Consider the following 24,554-nt stretch of genomic DNA (forward strand, 5'->3'; position numbering starts at 1 on the left):
TTTAGTCTTTATGTCATTTATTTCTTCTCTAATTCTTATTATTTCCTTCCTTCTACTTGCTTTGGGCTTTGTTCTCTTTCTAGCTCCTTTGGGCCTAAGATTAGGTTGTTTATTTGAGCTATTTCTTGATTCTTGAGGTATGCCTGTATTGCTATAATTTTCCCTCTTAGAACAGATTTGCTTCATCCCAACAATTTTGAACTGTTGTGTTTTATTTTCATTTGTTTCCATGTATTTTTTCATTTCCTCTTTGATTCCTTAGTTGACCCATCCATTAAATTTAGTAGCCTGTTCTTTAACCTCCATGTGTTCTTTCCAGATTTTTTTCTTATGATTGATTTCTAGTTTCATACCATTGTGCTTAGAAAAGATGAATGATATGATTTCAATCTTTTTTAATTTATTGAGTCTTGTTTAGTGACCAGCATGTGATCTATTCTGGAGAATAGAAAACATTGTGTCCACTTGAAAACAATGTGTATTCCACTGTTTGAGGATGGAATATTCTGAAAATATATGTTAGATCTGTGTGGTCCAATGTGTCATTCAAAGCCACTGTCAGTTCATTTTCTTTCTGGATGATCTATCCATTGATATAAGTGGGATGTTAAAAGTCCCATATTATTATTATATTACCGTTAATTTCTTCCTTTATGTCTGTTATGTTTATTTATTGAGGTGCTCCTATGAAGGTGCATAGGTATTTACAATTGTTATATCTACTGGCTGGATTTTTCCCTTTGTCATTATGTAGTGCCCTTCTGTCTCCTGTTAGTCTTTGTTTTATTTTTTTTTTTAATTTTTTATTTATTTTGAGAGAGAGAGAGTACGAGTGAGATACGGGCAGAAAGAGAGGGGAGAGAGGATCCCAAGCAGGCTCTGCACTGTCAGCACAGAGCCTGATGCAGGGCTCAAACTCATGAACCATGAGATCTTCATGACCTGAGCTGAGAACAGGAGTCAGACACTTAACCAGCTGAGCCACCCAGGTGCCTCTCTGTTTTAAAATCTATATTGTGCAGTGTAAGTACTGCTAGTCTGGTATCTTAACTGGAGGGGTGTGCTCCAGCAGCTGGCTCTAAGAGGAAGCATTGGTTATCATTATTTTTAATAAATCAGAAATGAGGAAACTCAGGGATATTCATTAATGATAGAGTTGAGATAAACTGCATATCACATTAAACATCCTCCTCTAATTGACTTGGTGGTCATGGGAGTAGAAGAGAATCTTTGACTGGGTGGCAATTCCTATCTTTCAGTCTGAGTGGTGCTTACATGAGCCGCTGAGCCTCAGCGTTGTGCACTTTACACACCTCACTGTGCCTACTTTACATTCCTGTTTTAACAGATGCCAAAAGTAAAAACTTCAGATAGTAAATCTCTTCCATACTTTGAATAAACCAACTTTAATACTTTTACTAAGTTTTCTTAACAAGCCATAAAAGGATCCTTTGTTTATTCATTCATGTTTATTTAGGAAACTTTTGTAGGTGCCCACCACCCACATTGCCGGATACCACCGATTCTGGGGGTGGACTCGCTGACACTGGCCTCTGTTCTCAGGACCTTCATGGAAACCATCTGTGATTGAACAGCAGGGGAAGCTGAGAGCTCAGAGCGGGAGGGGTGGTCCCAGACTTGCTGCATAGGGCTGTTTGAGCCAGCCTTGAAGGGGGTGGGTATTGCCAATGAAATGTGAGGGCAACCCAGTGGGAGGCAGGCAGCCGACAGGTGGGCAGGGCCAGATCACAGGGCCCCCTAAGTGTCTGAGCTGACCCTATAGAAGGACAGAAAGCCATTGCAGGAGGTACATCAGGTTTGGGTTTCTTTCTTTTTTTTTTTTAATGTTTATTTTTAGAGAGAAAGTGTGAGTGGGGGTAGGGGGAGAGAGAAACCCCAAGCAGGCTCCACACTGTCAGCACAGAGCCCCACAATGGGGGGCTCGATCTCAAGAACCGTGAGGTCATGGCCTGAGCCGAAATCAAGGGTTGGACACTTAACCAGCTGAGCCATCTGGGAGCCCCGATTTGGGTTTCTTTTAATGAGGAGAGCATCTGAGTCACATTAAAGCCTTCCGTGGCCCACCCTGGCTCAGCTGACTTGAGGTCAGAAGGGAAGGCGAGGCTCACAGGAGGGAGCTCCGGTGACTGGGTAACCAACCAGTTAATTGTTGACCAGAGGATGCACTGTTTGCACTTGTTGTTTATGACCAGGATTCTCGCAGACTGTACGGTAGGGGGTGCTGTGGCCTGGGCTAGCTGCAGTGGCCAGAACCAGGTGTCTTTGGGCCTGAGGAACAAGCAGCTAAAGCAAGACAGGACGTTTAGTGTAGATGAAGGGGGGCTCAGAGGGAAGCAAGAACAGTGAGTCTTCGGGCACCTGAGGAGGTGGTGTCCTATCACCCTCGCTTTGTGTGACCACAGGTGCTGGAGGTGGAGATTAAATGGGGCATCTGTAAGATAGAAACTGCTTTCCTCCTAGCGTGCAGCTAGCCCAGGGTAGAGAGGGTCCTGCTGGCTACCCCTGTGGGGATACAGCCCTGGAGACAGAGCAGCGTAGAGGTCTTGGCTCCGCTCCGGATCAAACAGCTGGGATCAAATCCTGGCTTCACTGTATTCAAACCAGCCAACCCTAAACAGGGTTTTATTCTGTTTTATTTTTCTCACCTGCAAGTGAGAATGGTAGTGAATTCCTCCCTCACAAGGGCTTCTGAGGATTAAATGAAATGATTTGCATAAAATACTTAGTACACCCCCTGGTAACTATCAATAAATTTTAGTTTTTATTACTTTATTATTTATTATTATTAATATTTACACAAAGCTTCCTGGCTGATTCAGATGCATGGCCTGGTTTAGGTACCTTAATGAACCTTAAGCTTCCTTATATTTTGGGGATCAAGGATGCAAAAAGAAAAACTCAAGAGGTGGGTCTAAGACTATGGTGTTAAACCTACAAAATCTCTACGTTCCAGAATAAATGACTGACGGGGAGTTCTGTTTAGTGCATTTATTGTGATGAGCATTGGGCTTTTAATTTCTATTTTTAATTATAATGAAGATCACAAACATAGTAAAAGTATTTTTAAAATGTCTTTTACTCTTGAGGATTTACGTATAACTTTTAAAAACTATTCATTTCTTTGATTGAAGAATGTGGTATAGAAAATTCCCAAAGAGCTAGAGTAAAATAATTGTTTAAAACAGATTGTTTGAATTTCCCAAAGAAGATTAGAGATTATTGGCCCTTTCCTATAGAACAGGAATGGGTGTGGGCCAGGAGAAATTAAAGGGATTATAGCATATAAGATATAACTACCCAAATTAAGACCTAGTCCAAGTCTTGTTTGTTCATAAGCTACTTTTACCAGCCTAGGTCACCGTGTTAGGTGTACCTGGGCCTTTTTTTTTTTTTATGTTTAAAAAACATAAAAGAGAGAAGGAGACACAGAATCCAACGCAGCCTCCAGGCTCTGAGCTGTCTGCACAGAGCCCCATGCCGGGCTTCAAGTCACGGACGGGAGCCAAAGTTGGCCACTTAACCAACTGAGCACCCAGGTGCTGCGTACCTTTTAAAGGAAGGCCTCTTAAAGGAAGCCAAGGATGGAGTGAGTCCCGTGGACAGCTGCAGGCCCTTTGCAGCCTTGGAGATTCCCCAAATTTGAGAGCTGCCCCTGTGTGAGAGCTTTGAGGATGGCCTTGGAGGCTACACCCAAGAAGCTCTCAGAACTCACCCAGGTGTTGCTCCAGGGAAGAGCTCCAAAGCAGCTTCGCCTGGCTGCAAGGAGATTCTAGGCCTCCCCAGACTGCCTGGCAGAAAACACATTCCAAATCGTACAGCTTAATGACGCAAGGCCAAGGTAGGAACAGATTCCCCTCATTGTAATGCATTTCCTAAATGCACTCTGTAAGTGCTAGGCCCAGGGTGTAAGAGAAAAAGGAAGAGAACAGGAAGCAAGGAGAGGAGGAGAGAACAGCACCAGCAGAAGGAATTTGGGGGTGCAGTGCGGTCAGTGGGTGCACTGAATGCTGGCAGTCCTAAACCCTGGAGCCCATTTGCTTTCCTCCGCCATCAGTAATCTCCACCCACAGAGGGCTCTCTGTGTGGGCACTTTGACTTCAAGAGCCACTTCCTGCGCTTTCTTGTCACCTCATCCAGGCCCTGGGAGCAGCAGGAAGGTGGGACGTGGGGAGGCTGTGCTATCCAGCTCTGTGGATTTTCAGCCCATGGCTGCTTAGGACAGGCTGCCCCGGGCCCTGCAGTACGGGCAGCTGGGACTGAGAGGCTGCGATCCTGGGGTCTCCACTGCCTTTCTCCCAGCCCCACGAGGCTATGCTCAGCTAGAGCCCAAGCCTTACACACACCGGCTGTGACAAAAGTTAAAACCCTAACATCCCTCACCCCAGGCACTGCAGGGTTCCTCTCTCCGTAAGACCGGCCTATGTACCTGTAAGAGGCTGCTTGAGGGGTGCTGCACTGACCTTAGACAGATTTCCCTAAGATATCTTTGATCTTATCCTCTCGCTTCCCACAGCTCCGTCTGGCCTACAGGCTTAAGTCCTCACTGTATACCAGGCACACCTCTCCTTTGGAGCAGAGAAAGGCCTTCACCTGCATGCCCTCGGTCCCCTTCCCCTTCCCCTGGCCAGCTCTCACTCATCCTTGAAGACCAGCTCAGATGTTGTCAGAATGGGTTGATTGCCCCTCCCATGGGCCTGCCTTTATCTCAGCACGTCTTACTCCATTGTGATTCCTCATCTTGTCTGCGGAGATCCTCATCCTTGGAAAAACTTGCTATCCAGCAATGTCAAGTTTATTAGGCCTCGTGCCGCAAAAGGAGAACCAAACTTGACAAAGTCTCCATAGCATCACAAAATGAAGAAATCAGGGAAGGGTATTTGGAGGGTTTGGGGGTCCAAGCTGGGCAATTTTAAGGTGGGTCTCTCCAGGCAGGAAACTGGTTATAACATTAATAGCTTTGGATTGGTGAGCCCCACAAGGTAGGGGTCTTAAAGTCAGCCTTGATGAGCAAGCTGTTAGTCTTGATAAGTAAGTTGTTGAGTTGGTTTACAGTCTAATCTTGCAGGAGCAGGTATTTCCTGGAGCCAGCAGCTAGATTGTTTTTACTTGGTCTTAGTATTGTCAAACATAGCCCAGGAAAGTATGCGTGGTCTCAGTATTGTTTAACACAGGGGTAGGGAATGAGGTTGGTGTCAGGTCTTACAGCCAAGTCTGTTGAACTGAGTTCCAGGAGAGCAGAGATCAAGACACAATCTTTGTGCAAATCCTGATCAATGCCTGTTAGCTTAGCACCCGGACGTCATCACACAGCAAATGCTTGTTGAATATGTGAGTGCATGAGTATAGCCTTATCAGTGACCTTAGTACCATCTCAGGCAGCACCCTGCCCTGGAAAGAAGCAGCCACAGGAGAATGTGTCTAAGAAAAGGCTGCCTGACCCTTGCTGCTCTGGGTGGGGTCCAGTTATCAGCATTGGTATGACCTAAGAGTCTGTGAGAACTGTGGCATTTCAGCACCGCCCCCGGTCAGTGCAATATGAACCTGCAGCAAGGTGGGTGGGCAGCACATTGATGTCTGAGAAGCACTTTGAGCGTCTGGCCTGCTTGTGGGAGCTGCCCAAGGTGCTTTTCAACAGATGTGCACGGAGCACTTCCTGCACACCAGCAGGCACATAGCCCTGCAGATACAGCATGGAGACCTTCTGAATTTAATACCCCGGAAGAGGACGGGTGTGTCAAGACACATCTCAAGGACAGTGAGGTTGTCAAAAATGATTTCCCTTCAGTATATGAGAAAGATTTATGTGCTTGAATCCACATATCCCGCGAGGCATGTGTCTGTGTGTGTGTTCAAGCAGGCACCTTTTCCCCGTCCCGCTTGAAACATCTGATTGACTTCCCCCTGACAGAAGCCATAATAACAGCACTCTTCCTGTCCTTTTCCGGGGACAGATCCTGACGGCGAGCGGCGATGGCACGTGTGCCCTGTGGGACGTGGAGAGTGGGCAGCTGCTGCAGAGTTTCCATGGCCACGGGGCCGACGTACTCTGCTTGGACCTGGCCCCCTCGGAAACAGGCAACACCTTCGTGTCTGGGGTAAACACCCAAGGAAAAGCCCTAGGGGCCCTCTGTCTCCATGGGAGGCTCATGCTGGCAATTTTGGGGACTGGATCAGATACTTCTCTAGAAGGGGCTGTGGGAATTGGCCTCTGTTCACTTCCACACCTGGCTCCCACAGCAGTGGCCCTGTGTGGTAGGCACTTATGGTGCTAGGCTGTGAGGGTCTACTGCTGCTGACATTCAGTCTACCGAGGGATCTGGAATGTTCTCCGAGTATGAATGCTGTGACTTGAGGTGCATATCTGCCACAGTTTAAAATTTCATTCCTCAGATAAGTAGCAGAGTTAGCATCTGAGAGCACTGGAGATGAAACATAGGGCTACCAAGCCAGTCAGATGGCTATTGAGGTTGGCAGTGCTGTGGCGTGATCTGGGCTTGGGGCTTGTGAGACACCTTCCCGCCCCACCCCTGTCAGTCACTATCGCCCTCCCACCACAGGGCACAGGGAACAGAATAGCTGAAGGTTCAGGGTCAGGCACACAGGGTCACAATGGCACAGAGGAACACTGACGAGGATGCCTGGGTCCTGGCTGTGCTGACACATTCTCATGTGTAAATCAGGCATAATGAAAATAATACTCCCACTCCCCCCAGATATCATGAGCAGTAGGTGGAAGAGCTGACCGTGTGTTACACATATTCAGGAGTGAATACGAACAGGAACCTGAACAGGCCAACCTGACTCAGGTCCTGTCTCACTTTAGTCAGGACACTGGTGAGAGAGGACGGTGCTGGACACACTGTCACGTGGTGTTTGCAGCTGAAAAACACATGAGCCTTTTGCTCCAAGCTCCAAGCTGCCCGTGTCTTAGTGCTTGGCATCAGGTGAGGGCTGTGAGGCCTGTCATTGGCAGGGACCCCATTTCCTTCTTGGGTATTTGGCCCCATCTGTATTTGTTTCATTTCTGTGCCTCGTCAGCTACAGTGTCTTTTCAAATTGTTAAAATCATTGAAGATTCTATTGTCTCTTTCAGGGCACTAAACTCCATCTGATTTAGTGTCCTCAAAAGATTGGAAGACACTCCTGGTTGCTTTGTCCACACTCTCATTAAAGATAATCAGAATGCTGAACCCTGCAGCGGGTTTTCCTGAGCTACCAGTTATGGTACTTCCTCCCACTCTTTCTCTTAAAACTAGCAACTTGAACACCAATTTTAAGCCATTACTTCTTCTATTTGGCTATTGAGAATCCACATTATACTCTCCAAGCTTAATAACAGGGTCACTCTGCAGGAATTTGTCAAATGTTCATAGAACCATAATAGTATAATATGAAAACCTCATGTTTATGATTCTCTGGGTCATGTTGGCAGCCCAGAGAGAGGGTTTACAGGTATTGAGTCAGAAGCCCAGGATGGTGACTCGCTAGAGATGTCCAGCTAACTGATGGCGAGGTCATGATGCCTAGTGGCATGCTGCAGAGGTACAGATGGCCCAGGGGTCACCTGGTGCTTCACCTTTGCTCAGGGCTGCTCCCTACACCTGAGACAAAGCTGGGCGGTCCCACTGTGAACCCACTGTATGTCTGCCCTCCCCCCTGGGCTGGGAGGCAGAGATAAAGAGGAAGGAGGAAGGGGAAGACAAAACGGAGAGAGACACGCCCAGGAGGAAAGCAAGAGGGAGGCTCTGGAGGGTTTGCACCGACTTGGAAAGATGCAAAAGAAAAAGAACATGCTGAAAAGGAAAGCTGGGTGCCTTCCCTTGCCCCTCTACACTCCAAGACCTGCTTCTGGCTTTCTAAGGGAAAGCTCATCACTTGAGGAAAGCTAGTCTCAGAAAAGCATATTATCAGCCTTTACCAATGGGAAGTCAATGGCTCTGTTACATAACAGGAACCCATGCCCATCTGTACACAGTCCTTGCAGTGGCCATAACTCTGGGTAACTTTGCATTTGTAGGGATGTGACAAGAAAGCCATGGTGTGGGACATGCGCTCCGGCCAATGCGTGCAGGCCTTTGAAACACATGAATCCGACATCAACAGTGTCCGGTCAGTGAGTAGAAAGTTCACATAAATTCTCTGTTCTGCTGGTAATCCCTGGCCTGGGGCAATGCTCGTCCCAGGAACCACCTCCAGACTCAGTTTACTTGGCTGAGAGAGGTCTCTCTAGCAAGAAAGGCAGATTTGTGGTAGTGCTGAACAGCATGCCAGATCTTAGATATTTTTTAATTTAATGGCAGTAGGAGCAATTGATATTATCCTCCCTAAACAGAATCAGTATTTCCCATCCATTTATTCAGCAAATATTTATGGAGACTTATATGCTAGACATTGTTCCAGAGACAAGGAGACAAGACAAACGCAAATAAACAAATGTACAACTTAATTTAAGGTAGTAATAAGTGTGCTGCAAGAAAAATAAAACAAGCAGATGGGATGGGATGGATTATTACTTAGAATGATCAGGGAAGGCCTCTCTGCGAAAGCAGTGTTTAAAGAGCCAAGGCTTGCAGAGAGCTGGAGGAAGATGAGTTGTAGAGGGACCTAACCAAAGGCCAGGTAGGGGGTGGCTGACATGGTCTCTGCTTTGCCTTTAAGAGATCACTCTGGCTGCTCTTTGGAGAATAGATTGTAGGAAAGCAAGAATGGAAGTATGATAGCCGATTAGAAAGCTGTAGTGTGTGACTTCAAGAAAGAGGTGAATGATGGCTGGAAGGAACTACAGAAGACGTGGAGACAGAGATGTCTAGAATTGTGACATTTCTGAGATCTTATCCTACCTGCAAGTATCAGGTTAGGCCACCACAGTTTCATGCATGCTGGTAGAAGACATGAGACTCCTGGGTTCAAGATGAAGGACAGTTTATTACTCCTACAACGGCAGTAGCCGTGGTATCAGCATTTTTTATGCTGGTTTCCTGAGTCCTGATTCCACAGGGTGAAATGGAGAGAGCCAAATGATACCTGCACAGGCCAGGGGTTGCATTACAGGAGAAGAAACCAGAGCTTGGGAACCCAAACCTTTTATAAGGGGCAGTAAGCAGTGATCCATTTACCAAGACCGGGAAGACTAGAGGAGGTGCAGGTACGAGTCGGTTATTGCACATGGATGATGGAGCTCTGTTTCAGGATATTTATATTTGAGGTGCCTGTATCCAATGAAGTGGAGACGTTGAGTAGGTAGCAGGATCTATGTATGAACTGGATCCCAAGAGAGAGGTGAGGACTTGACATGTAAATTTGGAAGATGGCACTGTCAAGATGGTATTTGAAACATAATCACCCAAAAATCTTCATTATACTTAATGAGAAAGCACTGGATTTGTTCCCCTTAAAAGCAAGAACAAGATAACAGTGCTTATTTATGTGAGCAGTAGAAATGTTTGTAAGAATTTTCTGGCTCTTTGCCCTCAACTGTAGGATAGAGATAAAAGGAAAAGACACTTATTTTGGCAAATGTGCAGTAATTACGTATAAAATCATAGAAAACTAATACAGATCATAAATGAAGTTGGTAAGATCCAGATAGAATATAAAGCCACAAAAATAAATTGAACACATACATATTCGCAAAATACAGCTTTAAAATGCACATTCTCTCCCCCATGCTGTTCTCCCTATCCTCACCTCTTTTCCTCTAACATCCATTAGGTCTCAACTTAAACTTCCTTCTCCCCAGGAAGCCTGATTACTGAGAAGACAATGAATGTTACATTAATAGCCATCATTTGCTGAATGCTTCTCATTTGGCACCATGCCCAGTTCTTTGCCTATACTGTCTTATTCAGTCTCCACAACAGGGAAAATGCATTATCATCCTCATTTTTCAAATAAGAAAACTGAGGCTGGGCAAGATGAAGTCCTTTGCCAGAGGTATCACATGTAGCAAGTGAGCATTGCAGAGATATGAGCAAGGTGCTGGATATCTGATTCCAGCATCTGTGTGGATAATCACTTTCTTATCCTTGAGCTGAACCAAGTCCCAGGAATGAGGTGTGTGATCATCAGACACTGATGGGGCCTGCTACAGGGTCCCCAGGCTCCAGGGGCCCTGCTCTGTGTTCAGTGCCTGGTGCAGAAACACGTATTATCTCAGTTACTCCTCACCTACCTTCTGCTAAGTCATTGTCACTGTCCCCTACCTATAGGGAAAAAAACTAGAGGCCACTGGGCCACCCAGATGAGCCTCCCTTCCTGGCCCCTGTAAGGAGTGGTCCTTGTGTCCCTAGAAGTGGAGATTCTCATTGCAATTCCATGGGTCTCACATGGAACAACCTTCCCAGATGATTTCCAGATGATTCTGATGGACATTCAGAATTGGGAATCACCACTCTAAATACAGTACTTTCAACCCAAACTTTGTCTCTGCAGATACTACCCGAGTGGAGATGCCTTTGCTTCAGGATCAGATGATGCCACGGTATGTTTCTAAGTTATAGAGAGCTTTACCTATTTGAGAGAGAGAGATGCAGTGATTTAATTTGTTTTTCAAAAAAAACACATTTTTTAATTACAAAAGTAATGTGAATTCACTGAGGAAAAGTTGGAAGGGGATGAAAATATCTTAGTCTCTTAACCAAAGAAAAATCACAGTTGGGTGAATTCCATTTTGTCTTTTTTATTTTTATTTTGTTTTTTAATCTTTTTATTTTTTTTAATATTTTTATTTATTTCTAGGAGAGAGAGACAGTGTGAGCAGGGGAGGGTCAGAGAGACAGGGAGTCACAGACTGAAACAGGCTCCAGGCTCTGAGCTGTCAGCACAGAGCCCTACGCGGGGCTCGAACCCATGAACCGTGAGATCATGACCTAAGCGAAAGTCGGACGCCTAACCGACTAAGCCACCCAGGCGCCCCTGTTTTTTAATCTTTTTAATGTTTTATTTATTTCTGAGAGAGAGACAATGTGAGCAGGAGAGGGTCAGAGAGAGAGGGAGACACAGAATCTGAAACAGGCTCCAGGCTCTGAGCTGTCAGCACAGAGCCCGACACGATGTGCGAACCCACGAACCTTGAGATCATGAGCTGAGCCGAAGTTGGATGCTTAACCAACTGAGCCACGCAGGCGCCCTGTTTTTTTTTTTTTTTAGCAAAGTGCTTTATAATTTGCTTTTTTTCACTTAGCAATAGACTGTGAACAGTTTCCCATGCCAATAATCAACTTTTCTACATTTTATTTTCTTAGTGGTTGAATAGTATTCCATGTTATGGACATTAACTAGTCAATTTTTGGACATTTAGGTCTTTCAGGGTTTTTTTTCTGTTAAAAAAATACTGCTATAAGTAAATATTTTTGGTACTTATTATTTATTTAGAATTAATTCCCCGACATGAACTTGCTAAATCAAAAATAGACCTACCTTTAAGGCTTTTGATACTAATTGCAAGTTATGTTGAGCTAGTTTTCTAGAGAAAAATGTTGCCTTGGGTGTCCATATTTAATATCTTATTAAATAGTGGGTTTCATCTGAACTTGCTCCTATGAAAGAAATTACAAAGGAGTAGATTGAATGTTTTAATAATAATAAAAATTTTAAACTTCTGTATGCCAAAAAAATGTATAACAAATTATAAGGGCATACATCTGACACCTATATGACAGACAAAATTGATATCATTTAGATATAAATGGGGTTGCATAATCAGTGAGATAATAACCCTAATTTAAAAAAAGAGGCAATCGGGGCGCCTGGGTGGCTTAGNTGTCTCTGTCTCTCTCCTAGAAATAAATTTGAAAATATATTAAAAAAAATAAAAAAATTGAAAAAAATTTGAAAAAAAAATTTAAAAAAGAGGATACAATGCATACTGTTTACAAAGCGGTAAATCCCACATGGCAAGCACCTGAATACATTTTCAGACCATCTGTAACCCAGTACATGCAAGTTTAAGTCATCAGTGCTCATTTGGATTAGCAGTGAAATGCTGCCTCATGGAGGTGATGTGGTAAAGGAGCCTGGAGTTAGGACCATTGGTACCACCCTTCCGGAGAACAATTTTGCCATACAAATCAAGAGCTTTTGTAACATCCCTGCCCTTTGATCTGATCATACTATTTCTTTTTTTTTAATTAAGTTTTTATTTTTTTTAATGTTTTATTTATTTCTGAGAGAGAGAGACAGCATGAGCAGGGGAGGATCAGAGAGAAAGGGAGACACAGAATCTGAAACAGGCTCCAGACTCCGAGCTGGCTGTCAGCACAGAGCTCAATGCGGGGCTCGAACCCACAAACCGTGAGGTCGTGACCTGAGCCAAAGTCGGACACTCAACCAACTGAGCCACCCAGGCGCCCCTGGTCATACTATTTCTTGGAAACAGTTTTATTCTAAGGACTCTATTCCTTAACTATTCTAAGGAAAACATCAGAGATGTGTATAAAGATTTTTACAGAAGAATGGTCATCAACAGGCACCTGGGTGGCTCAATTGGTTAAGCATCCAACTCTTGATTTTACTCAGGTCATGATCTCACAGTTTGTGAGCTTGAACCCCACATAAGGCTCCTTGCTAATAGCACACAGCCTGCTTGGGATTCTCTCTGCCTCTCCCCTGCTTGTGTACTCTCTCTCCCTCTCTCTGTCAAAAATAAACTTTAAAAAAAAAAGAGAGAATGTCATCAGTATTTTATTAATAAAAGAGAAAAATTAGATACAATCAAAAGGTATGGCTAAACATATTCTGATATATCCACATGAGGAACATTCAACAACCATGTTAGTCCTGTGTTTTTGAAGATCAATGAAATGAGAAACAAAACTTATAACCTAATGTTAATAGCAGTAATAATGAAATATCCACTCCATTTAAACACACACACATAAAATGGAAATAAGACTGAAGGAAATAGCCTAGATGTTAGTAAATACTTCTAGGATTTGGGGTGATTTTTATTTCCTTCTTTAGGCATTTCTGGGGTTTTCTGAATTTTCTACAATGAATATGTATCCTTTATCAGAAAAAAAGAGGGGTTTCATTTTTGGTTTTATACCCTAAAAATCTTCTGTATTTGCTGTTTCTTTGAATCTCCATTGATCCATGCCAATTAATAGGAATCAGGATTAAGGGAGAAAATACTAGGGAAGAAAACTGGAGGTATTTCCCTTATCCCTCAAACTACACACACCACTGAATATAGGCCTGTGGTCATCTCTTCACCAACCCAGAGCCAGAAATAAGTCCTTTTTTTGTCTTGTCACCCCAGTGTCGCCTCTATGACCTCCGGGCAGACAGGGAGGTCGCCATCTATTCCAAAGAGAGTATCATATTTGGAGCATCCAGTGTGGACTTCTCCCTCAGTGGTAAGATTTTATTTCAGAACTTTCCCGGGACTCTAAGACAGGACCTAAATGAAACCCAGTTCCAGATCCAGCTTTTAGCTGAACTTCTTGTGAGCCAGTGTGTTATGCAGCCTACATCTGCACCAGTTTTCCTCCCTGACCCCCCACCCCACCTCACCCCCTGAAGGGGCCTCCCCTACCCCACTCATTTTAGGGGAAATGAAGGTTGTGCCCACCTAATGCTGTTCTTCAAGATAATGCCGTATGAAACTTCATATCTGCAGTGTCTTTAATTAGGCATTTCCTCCTTGGCCTTCCATTCTCCCCTTCGTACCTGAAAAGGGACTTTTCCAAGGTGGGCGGGGGGGTGCTGCAGGAGCCCCTTTTCTCAATGCCTTGAAGCTCATGGCACCTCTGCCCTCACTGCAGGGGAGGCTGCTAGTGAAAGTTAGAGCAGCACTGATAGGACCATTCAGCTTCCCCAGACACAGCCCCCATTCTGCTTTTATCTGTGCTTTTATGCATGTGTGCTGCTGTGCTGCCTACAGCACATTTTGCCTGCCTTCTCTGCCTGGTGAACTCCTACTCATCCCCATGAGCCGGCTCATGTCACTTCCTTTGCAGTGCCCTCCTTGATCGCCCTTCCTCCATGGTCACACAGCACTTCACACACAGCTAAGCACTTCCATTACAGCCCTTATCACATAGCGCTACCATGTGTCAGTTTAGGGGCCTGCCTGCCTGCCCAATACCACCACCATCCACATGGGGCAGCAACTTCTCTCCTCTGAATCCCCAGGGCAAAGCACAGTGCCTGGCACATAGTGGGCATTAAATCACTGTTGATTGAATGAACGAATGAATGAACGGGCAAGGGACTGCATGAGTGAGTCAATGAAAGTCATAAAAAAAACAGAGGGAGGAACTGGGTCAATAACCATCATATCCTTCTACTTTGAGGGCGCCTGCTGTTTGCTGGATACAACGATTATACCATCAATGTCTGGGATGTTCTTAAGGGGTCCCGAGTCTCCATCCTGTTTGGACATGAAAACCGCGTCAGCACCCTACGAGTTTCCCCCGATGGGACTGCTTTCTGCTCAGGATCATGGGATCATACCCTAAGAGTAAGAGCAGCTCTTCTATTTTACTCTGTGTGTGAGGGAAGTGATTGGCCTCTTAAAACAGAGGCTCAGGGTAAGCTAGGATGGGCTGTGTCAGCCAGAAAGAGCTCTAATCTCAGCTCTTTGGCCACCGAAGGGATGAGTTGCCTGGAGAAGTGAGTTCCCCATTAGTGCAAGTGTTCGACTATAGATTAAACAACTGTGTATCAGCATGTAATTGAGGTAATAATTGAGGTGATCCAAAAGATTCCCTTTGATCCTAAAAGTAGGATCTTTTGATTCTAGCCTTTGGCAAACCACACAGAGCGCCTCCCAGTAGTTCAGGGTTCTTATCCCGTGGTGACACAGCCCTGTGAGACCCACAGGGGGGCTTTAGGGGAGCCATGAAGCTCTGGAAATTACATGTCACATTTCACGTGTTTCCATTTTTCTGGTAAAAGTGTCCTCATGGTTTTCATCAGATTCTCAAAGAGCTCTGTGACTTTGTTGGATGTTGGCTCCCCAGAAATCCCTCCAAGATGGTCTGTTCATAAAGCAGAGCTAAATTTAGGAGGCAAAGCACAAACGTGACCATCTTAGTGGCATCTGAGAAGGGGAGAACAAAGGCAGATGTTTATGGGGGGGGGGGGCTCTGGTTTAAGGGCAGGTGGAGGGATTTAATTAGGATTGGACAAATGTGTGGCATAATAATTTTAAGACTGATAGACACAGTGTTAGGGGAGGAAGAGGATTTTGAAGACAGTCTTGAAAAGTAATCCATCATTTGTGATGCTCCGTGTTGGCCTGAGAAGTCTTTTCTAAAGAGAGTAGTTGAGTTGTCTACTCTTAGGATAAATAGATTAAAGGATTTTCGTGCAGTTCCTAAAACAACAAAGTTTTCTGTGGCTTCATCTTCCTGGGCAAGTGTTTCCTAAATTAGTAGTCATGTTAATGTACTTAGTGAGCTGTGTGGGTACAGATGGTTTTGGTACTTCGCCTAAGAGTTATGAGTCCCTAGTAAGAAGGCACAGAGGCCCTTCAGATGATTAACTAAGTGGCGCTGGGGGAAGAGTCAGGTGGAAAGAAGTACCTCTGAGTTTCTAGGAGTCAGGTGTAATCCATCCAAGACATGTGAGTGCTTTATTTCGGATGTGGGGTGTGTGTGTGTGTAACCTTGATTTTCTCTTTAAACTCCAGTTGTGCAAGTCATTAACTACTAAGGGACTACAAATTATCTGTTTGTGTTCCTGTCTTTGCAGGTCTGGGCTTAATCGTCTCTTCACAATGCACACCTGAGAGGAGAATGAAATCGTCATATGTAAATAGATTTTTCTTCTAGAGGATCTGAGGGCTATTGCAACTTAGCTTAAAGGAGCGACTCCATGGCTGAAGTACTCAGCGTCCCCAATATTACTATTAACACTACCACCCCTGAAAGATACCGGTGTGAGCCTCCAGCTATAGGACACCTTCAAATAGTGTTTTGCATTTTGAACACTTTTTAAAATTTATCCATTTTTAAGGTTATTCTAATTATATAATCTCAACTCATTCTATTACCAACAGGATTCAACATTTAACACATCCTGTAGTATTTCCTTGAATCAAATTTGTTTTCAGAGCACTTTAAAATCTGATTCTTCTCAGTGTGCACTGTCTTTTGGAACCTTCCTCTAGAAGTGCTGATCTTAATGCACTACCTGAGGCAGACTGTGTCAATTGGTCTGTGCTAGAAGATTTCCAATTCCAAATGTAATTGGACAAAATCGCTTTTTTTAAGTTTATTTATTTTGGGAAAGAGAGAGAGAGAGAGAGTGTGTGTGTGTGTGTGCGTGTGTGCATGAGTGGAGGAGGGGCAGAGAAGAGGGAGAGAGAGAGAGAATCCCAAGCAGACTCTGTGATGTCAGCACAGACCCCAGTGCAGGGCTCGATCCCACGAACTCGTGAGATCATGACCTGAGCTGAAATCAAGAGTTGGATGCTTAACCGAGTGAGCCACCCAGGTGCCCCTGGACAGTCACTTTTTAAAAAATGTTTTTATTGTAAAAGTTTATTTTTTAGTCTGGTAGTGCCATTTTCAGATCAAACATTTCCATCTCTATGAACAGTTCTAAATGAAGGAAAGATAGGTATAGAGTGGACAGGTGTTTGATTTATTAATTTTGTGATGATGTGATTACTTGGACAGGATATTTCCTGTCATTTGAAGGTAAAGCTGAATGCCGTTTGTGACACAAATACATCTCAGAGCAACCAAAACCTTTCTGTGCAGGAACACTAGACCGCAAACTTCTTTAAAAACCTGTTAGTAATAGATGTTTTAGAATTAATAGCATCCACTCAGGCTAAAGTAGATTATATCCATATAAAGTATATTCATATTTATTGGATTAAAAAGGTAATTACATATGCAAATTAATTGATAGGTCTCAAGTGATAATGTCCTTGCTGCTCTTATATTGAGAAAAAATAACATTAAAAAATACCTTGTCTTTATTTGGATTCAGCATTTCCCTCCGGAAGATACCGGGGATTTTTGTTATGTGATCACTTGTCCTTTTTTGTTTTTAAGGTGTTTAGGCTTATTCATTCATTCGTAAAGATGGCATGCATTACTTAGAGAAATAGAAGGTCACCTCAAACACCAAAAATCATTCCTGGAGGTCTGGGCTGCTGTGGTGCCCGTGGGCTGTGAGTGCAGAGTACCCTGGGCTGTCCAGTCTCTTCTCGTGGCCCTGTTCCAGCCTAGCCCTCCTCCTAGTAGTAGTTCTTGCCCTGCTGCTCAGAGAGGTCCTTGCAGACCTAGAGCAGGGCATGGCCATCAGACAGGTCTGGACCTGGTGCTTCTGCAAACATCAGGGCATGTGCCAGGCCCACCCTCAAAACTACTTGTTCAGGTATCATAATGGGCCAGTCAGTCAAATATCAGCCAGGCTAGCTTTTGCATTAATTATTTTAAAGTAAATATAATGGTGAGGTTCAGTCATTTGCCAAGCAAACATTTTACTGAGGGTTTTACTCCACAGCAGGCCTTGGGGTAGAGAGAGAAATGTAAAAGGCCCCTACCTGACTCCAAAGAGCCCAGAATGAGCCGCCACCTCTCCCTTTGCCCAGTGGAATCCAGTCTAGGCAAGGGCTCAGGGAAATGCACCTAGCCAGCTCCTGCCGGCTGCTGGAGGGTCAGGCCCCTGCGTGTGTCTCACCAGATTCCCAGGCTGCACTCCCAGAACATCCCAGAGTTTGCTTCTGGTCTCCTAGTTATGGTATCCCCTTCCTTCTCCCCTACAGACCTCTGCAGTCTGACGCTGACCACCTAGAAGTGAAGGAAGCCAGGACAGAGGAAAAGTAACCTAGACTAGGGGGAAGCAAATTCAAGTTTATGTTTGGAGAGGCAGAGAGCATCTTCAGTATATGTGCAAAAATGGCCCATAGCTTTCCAATCAAAAAAGCTATGGGGGGAAAAAGATGAACATATTCCCTGGAACACTCCCTTAACCCCCATTGGCAGTAAGCCAACCCCCACCGTAAGTATTTGCTTTCACAGTGGGTGTTGTTTAGTATTTACTGATGAAATACTTGGTTTGGAATATACCACACCATGCAGGGACTCCAGGGTAACTCCAGGTAATAAATTGTATTTTGCATATTGAAAATAAGGCTGAGTGGAGTTTTTTAATCAGTTTGTTTTTTTTTAAGGACTTGGGGGCAAACCTACCAAACTAATTATGGTGAAGGGTCCGTATGGATGTGCCCTCCGGCGTGCACAGCTAGAGAAGGGTTAGGCAGGAAGTGGGGGTAAGTAAGTGGGGCAGTAAGAAGGGGTGCAGTGATGGGCTTTTATGGGAAATGCCTGTGAACCAAAATCAAGGCAGCTGCTTCGGAGTGGGCGGTTGGCCTCGCAGACATGGGGCCCAGCTGCCAGCCCTGTTCTGGAATGAGCCAGAGACCAGAGGCAGGTACTCCTTATCTACTTTCCCTTGAGCTCCTCCACACTTTCCCTAGATTACAAGTGACTTAAAGACAGCAAAAGGTCATAAAGGTGTTTGGGTCCCAGACTCTCACGGTTACTTGGCCAGCTTGCTGGAAGGTGGCACAGTGGACACCAGGGCCCATCTGTAAGTTAGACAGGGACAGCATGGTGACAAAAGTGTGCGCCTAGGTTCAGGCCCAGCTGTACCACTATTACGGGATACATAATACCTGAATCTCTTTCAGCCTCAGTTTCCTCATGTGTAGAATGGGAGAACCCTAAAACATGTAAAGCACCTACCTCAGCCTTTGGCACGTCTTCAACAACGGTTAGTTCCCTGTTTCCTCCATCCATCCACCGTCCTTCCTGCCCCACCGCCCCTTCCTATTCCCTCTCTCTTTTCTCTTTTTCCCATACCTACCTCCCCCGTCTCATCCAGTCCTCCCTATCTCCCTTCCCTTGCTCTTTCTTCCCCTCCCCCCTCCCCCCCATTTTCTCCCCTCCTTCTGCAGCCCCCNTCCCCCCTCCCCCCCACATCCATCAGTCCTCGAGGAGTTTGGTCTTAATGATCCCGGTACATCTTAAAAATTATTGAGCTTTTTGGTTATGTGGATTATACCTATCATTATTTATCACATTAGAAATTAAAACTGAGAAAAATTTAAAACACAAGAATACAAAAGCACATGTTCTATTGGTGATGCTTTTACCAGATAATAGTAGCCTCTGGATCACTCCCCAGAGAATGAGAGTCTTAAAAGACACAGATACAAAAAGAGTATTATTATGAAAATAGTTTTGACCTTGGAGGACCTCCAGAAAGGGTCTCAGGATTGAGACAATACTTTGAAAACAGCTGATGAGGCTAATGACCCCTTCTTAAGCACCACTGTGTGAGAGCCCCCTGAGGGCAGTAAGGCCCCAACTGGAGCTTGGAAAAAAAGGAGGGGTGGGGTTGAGGGTCATTGAGAGGGGCCGGAGGAGAGGCCCTCAGAGGAGGTGCCAAAGGGGCACAGAGAGGCAGTTGGGAAGGGCTAGAGGCCAACCCGGCCTGTGGACTGCTGAAAATCTTTTTAGAGGAGGGCACTTAGGATCCTGGGGTAACACCATAGATAGGTTAGATTAACTGGGGTTGGAGTTGGGGCCATATTGCTGCCAGCTGGCTTCCTCCCAAGCCCTAGAGATCTGGCTGAGCAGGGATCTGCATTTCCCAAATTGCCTGCTGAGAAAAACCATGCAGGTCAACAGCAGGTTAATAATACGGGTCCTGGGGCGCCTGGGTGGCTCAGTCAGTTGTTCCACTTCAGCTTAGGTCATGATCTCACGTTCATGCGTTCGATCCCCATGTCAGATTCTATGCTGGCAGCTCAGAGCCTGGAGCCTGTTTCAGATTCCATGTCTCCCTCTCTCTCTGCCCCTCCCTTGCTCATGCTCTGTCTCTCTCTGTCTCAATAATAAATAAACTACAAAAATTTTTTTAAAAAAATACAGGTCCTAAAACTATAGATACAGTTGCTGGAGATCTGGACTGGGCAGGACTGCAGTGGGCCAGGAATTCTGATGAGGGGACAAGTTGGGGGAAAGCTCTAAGTGAATCTTTTTGTCTCTGTGGATCCTTTGCCAGAACATAAGGCTATATCACTCACCCTCTCACCCGTGATAGGAGAGAAATCACTCTTTAAAGCATAACACAGAACCTTCATTCTCTAGAAGGGATGTGGCTGGAGCTAGGCTGGCCTTCAGGACTGATCAGTCTCCACAGCAGGCTGACTCATGGCCATTTCTAGTGAAAATAATGAAGTTAGTATGTTTGTTTCATTGTATAAAGGATACAGACCCTCTAGTGAGGAGACAGGATCAGGAATGATGCTCTAGTTCATTTAACCACGTAAATAAAGACAACTAAACCTAAGTATGATACGAACATTTATGCAAAGATTGCGAAAACCAAAAATGCCTATCTTTGAACCGAATACACCACTGGTGAACACTTAATCTTGAAGCAGAGGTCACCCTATCTGTGCTCCCCAATAATAGGTGTCTTCACACCCTACGTCTGTACCCATGCCCACACAGAAACTTGAACACAAATGTAGCCCAAAGTGGAACATCTCAAATGTTCAACAGCTGAGGTATGGAAGAACAAACTGTGGCATATCCATACGATGGGATATTGCATGGCAATAAAAAGAAATGGAGTGCTAATTCGTGCCACAACATGGATAAACCTTGAAAACATTATGCTAAGCAAAAGAAGCCAGACTTAAAGGATTATGCCGTATAGGAGTCCATTTATATGAAATATTCAGAATAGGTAAATGCACAGAGACAGAAAGTAGATTGGTGGTCACTTATGGCTCAGGTTAGGATGAACAGGTAGGGACTGCCAAGGGGTATAGGATTTCCTTTGAGGTAATGGGATTAGATAGTGGTGATGATTGCACAACTCTGGGAATGTACTAAAAACCACTGACATATACTTTGAAAGGGTGGATTTTATGGTATGTGAATTATATCACAATTATGCTGTTAAAAATATATGTGGAAAAAACAGTAGGTAGTCTGTAACTATTTTCACTATTTAAAAAACAACAAAACAAAACAAAGCAACCAGATAGGTAAGGCTCACCAACATGTCACATTTTGACTTTCCGTTAAAAGTGGCTGGACAAATGAGCATGGTAAACCCTGGTTAGTTCATATTAACAATAAAAATTTCTCTGTAGAAAGACTGATACCACATGTTTTTATTCATATGTTGAACAGGAGAAACTTAACAGAGGACTGTAGGGGAGGGAAGGGAAAAAAGTAGTTAAGAAGAGGGAAGGAGACAAACCACAAGAGACTCTTAAATGCTGAGAACAAACTCAGGGTTGATGAGGGGTGGAGGAGAGGGGAAAATGGGTGAAGGGCACGGAGGGGGGCACTTGTGGGGATGAGCAGTGGGTGTTATATGGAAACCAACTTGACAATAAACTATATTATAAAAAAAATTCTCTGTAAAGAACTTTTCCTATGTGCCAGGCACTGTGCTAAACTCATTGCACACACCAACTCATATAATCCTTGTAACAGCCATATGGTGCAAGTAGGTTATTCCATTTTTTAAGGTGGGGAAATTGAGGCTAGGAGAGGTGAATAACTTGCTCATGATTTCATAGCTTCTAAGTGTCAGAGCCAGGAATTTTAACCAAATATGACTGCAAACTGCCTCCTTGAATCCTGTGAATCAGAAATTCTGTGTGGAGGTTAATTCATTCATTTGCTCTTTGGTTCAACTGATAATTATTAGGAGTCAACCAATGACAGGGCCAGACAATTTACCATTCACCTCCAAGCTACTCCGAATCTAAGGGAAAAACTGCTTGCTGCTAAAACATAATGTTCAAAAAGGTAACATCATGGATCTCTGGCAAATAAAATATGATCACATATCAAAACATTTATTCAACTCAATGAGGGAACCCCATAGATGTCAAAAACGGTTTGGATCAGAGCTTGATGTACAGAGATTTATACTTCCTTTTGACAAAATTCACTTGGTTCACTATAAATAAATCACTGATGTTGGTAGACCAGGCACATAGCAATACTGCTCGCTAACTCAACCTTCCTAGGGAGAATTCTATTGTTGCCATACTGTCTCCCTGCTGCCATAGCATCTTTGTTCACAGGCCCTAAAACAAACACTGTCATGGCTAGGTAAAGAAGCTCTCTGACATCCACAGACCACAGAATTTTGTCTACCTGATTATTAAGGGTCTGCTCTGCAGTGGCTGCCCCACTGCCCTTTGGTGGCATTCATATGAGACATGAATATCTTCAGTCTGAACCCCTCCAGAGGGATCTGGCCACATACCTCTTTCTAAGATTTCTTTGTCACCAATCTCCCAATCCTATTCTTTTCAGGGCCCTGACCATCCAGCCAAATCATCAGCAACTGCTCAAGGATCAATGTAGATCTGTACTCTGGCCATCTCTCACTCCAGACATAGTGGACAGTCAAATATTTGGCTTGAATCCCTGCCCAGTGGGAGGATTTTCCTTTACCACTGTCTGCACAGTCAACCCTGAGTGGGGTTGTAATACTACAGCTGTCTCCTCTCATGTGGTACCAGCACATCATACAGACCCATCTGTAATGGGTCCCTCAGTCAACTGATCCTAAGCAATCCGTTGGAGGCCATAGATATGGAATGAGGGAGGCAGCAAAGAAATAGGAGTTGGTGCTGCAGGAGCCTGTGCCACCTGCTTATGCAACTTACTTTATGGATTCCCTGAGTTCAGTCATATATTTCCACTTGATGCTGCTGTGTATGCCCAGTGTATATCTAGGTAGGTCAGACAACATCCACAGAATGGTTAGCCATTCAGCCTCTGCTGAGGTCCAGTAGCAAGCCAGAAACTGCTTCTTCAAAGGAGGATAGCCATCTGCAGAAGAGAACATAGATTTGCTTTGAAAACCTAGAGGTCTGTGCTGTAATTCTCCTGCTGGAGGCTACATACGTATCCCTATCTGACACATGAAGTATCATGGAATCTATTGGATCATAAGACTCATGTGGTAAAGCAGCTTGTACTGTAGCCTGCACATACTGCAGAACCTTCTCTTGTTTTCCCTGATCCACCAGCCTGTGGATGGGTTGAATTCACACTCATATGTGGTGTATGTTGCCTCCAAAATCCAAAAGGGCCTACCAAGTGCCATACCTCTTTTTTCTTGTAAGTGATAGAAGATGCAGGAACTCATCTTTCACCCTGGATGTTTTTTTTTTTTTTATGCTTTTATTTATTTCTGAGAGACAGAGACAGCATGAGCAGGGGAGGGTCAGAGAGAGAGGGAGACACAGAATCCGAAGCAGGCTTCAGGCTCTGAGCCAGGTGTCACCACAGAGCCTGATGTGGGGCCCGAACCCACCAACCGTGAGATCATGACCTGAGCCGAAGTCAGACACTTAACCGACTGAGCCACCCAGGTGGCCCTGGATGGGTTTTTTCAACATACTCCAAACCACTAAACCCCCAGAATTTTCACTGCTGTTATCAATTCTGGATCAGTCTAGGTCCAATCATGAGAAAGAAGCCATACAGTATCATGAACAAAGAAAGATTAATATAAGAAGTATTAACTAAAATAGGGGATTGGAATAATGAGGAATTGGCCAATAAACAGTAAAGAGAATTCTATGCAGTACAGGAGTGGTGGCTACCAGAAGCAGCCAGTATCCTGGAGCTGAGTATTGAACCACTCCCGCTATAGTGGTGGCCTCTTTCTTTACTTCATCAGTAGTCTACATGGTTCTCGAGAGCAGGGACCGCAGGCCTTGCTCTCCATTCCATCTCCAGTGCTAACAGGCTCTGAATGAACAAATACAGCCAGTATTGGCACTCCAGCAGCCTGTAGGAGACTTACCCTATTTCCTGCCGGATGCCAGATCCAAAGAAAGGTATCTCCAACACACACCGAGTGCTTCTGTCCAATCGGGAGATGCTGATAATCCTTGAAAGGGAGTCGTCAGTGGAGGGCTATGGGTACCCTTTGTCAAGTTCTCCTTAAAAGGAGGCAAAAATCTAGCCCAACTTCCCAGACTGTCTCCTCCGGGTTCTTAGTGCCCAGGCCCAGAGCTAAACAGTAACCCCAGAGAAGTCTCACTCTGTCTTTGATCGCTCTGCGAATGCATGCACACCACTGGGCCTGGCCTTTGTTTTATTTATTTATTTTTTAATGTTTTTTATTTATTTCTAGGAGAGAGAGAGCGCGCGTGAGCAGGGGAGGGTCAGAGAGAGAGGGAGTCACAGACTGAAACAGGCTCCAGGCTCTGAGCTGGCAGTCAGCACAGAGCCCGACGCGGGGCTCAAACCCACGAACCGCGAGATCATGACCTAAGCGAAAGTCGGACGCTTAACCGACTAAGCCACCCAGGCGCCCCTGGCCTTTGGGACCAGAACAAGTGCACATGGGATTCCCATTAAAGGCTCCTCTCCGGACCTAGAGAAACAACTTCCGGGCAGAACAGGGGAGGGGCGTGGCGGCCCCTCCCTGGTTGGAGGCGCAGCCCGGCCTAGAAAACAGCGTCGGGTGGGGCTGGGGGGNGAGTGTGGGCCCTCCCCCCCCCAGGTTAGGCC

General features: G+C 44.8%; 1 protein-coding gene across 2 annotated transcripts in view; it reads left to right on the plus strand.

Annotated features, from left to right (window-relative positions):
• Nucleotides 1-16,042, plus strand: part of GNB5 (G protein subunit beta 5) — a 47,759-nt gene extending 31,717 nt beyond the window's left edge. For both annotated transcript variants that reach the window (XM_077764389.1, XM_077764390.1), the window contains 6 exons: nucleotides 5,973-6,116; nucleotides 8,039-8,130; nucleotides 10,453-10,501; nucleotides 13,280-13,376; nucleotides 14,316-14,482; nucleotides 15,718-16,042. In XM_077764389.1, coding sequence (XP_077620515.1) covers nucleotides 5,973-6,116; nucleotides 8,039-8,130; nucleotides 10,453-10,501; nucleotides 13,280-13,376; nucleotides 14,316-14,482; nucleotides 15,718-15,729 — 561 coding nt within the window. In that variant the 3' untranslated portion in view covers nucleotides 15,730-16,042. The remainder of the gene's footprint in view (nucleotides 1-5,972; nucleotides 6,117-8,038; nucleotides 8,131-10,452; nucleotides 10,502-13,279; nucleotides 13,377-14,315; nucleotides 14,483-15,717) is intronic.
• The last annotated feature ends 8,512 nt before the right edge of the window (nucleotides 16,043-24,554 follow it).

This window comes from Crocuta crocuta, unplaced genomic scaffold (assembly GCF_008692635.1).
Source record: "Crocuta crocuta isolate KB4526 unplaced genomic scaffold, BGI_CrCroc_1.0 scaffold102, whole genome shotgun sequence".
In the NCBI taxonomy this organism is placed as follows: domain Eukaryota; kingdom Metazoa; phylum Chordata; class Mammalia; order Carnivora; family Hyaenidae; genus Crocuta; species Crocuta crocuta.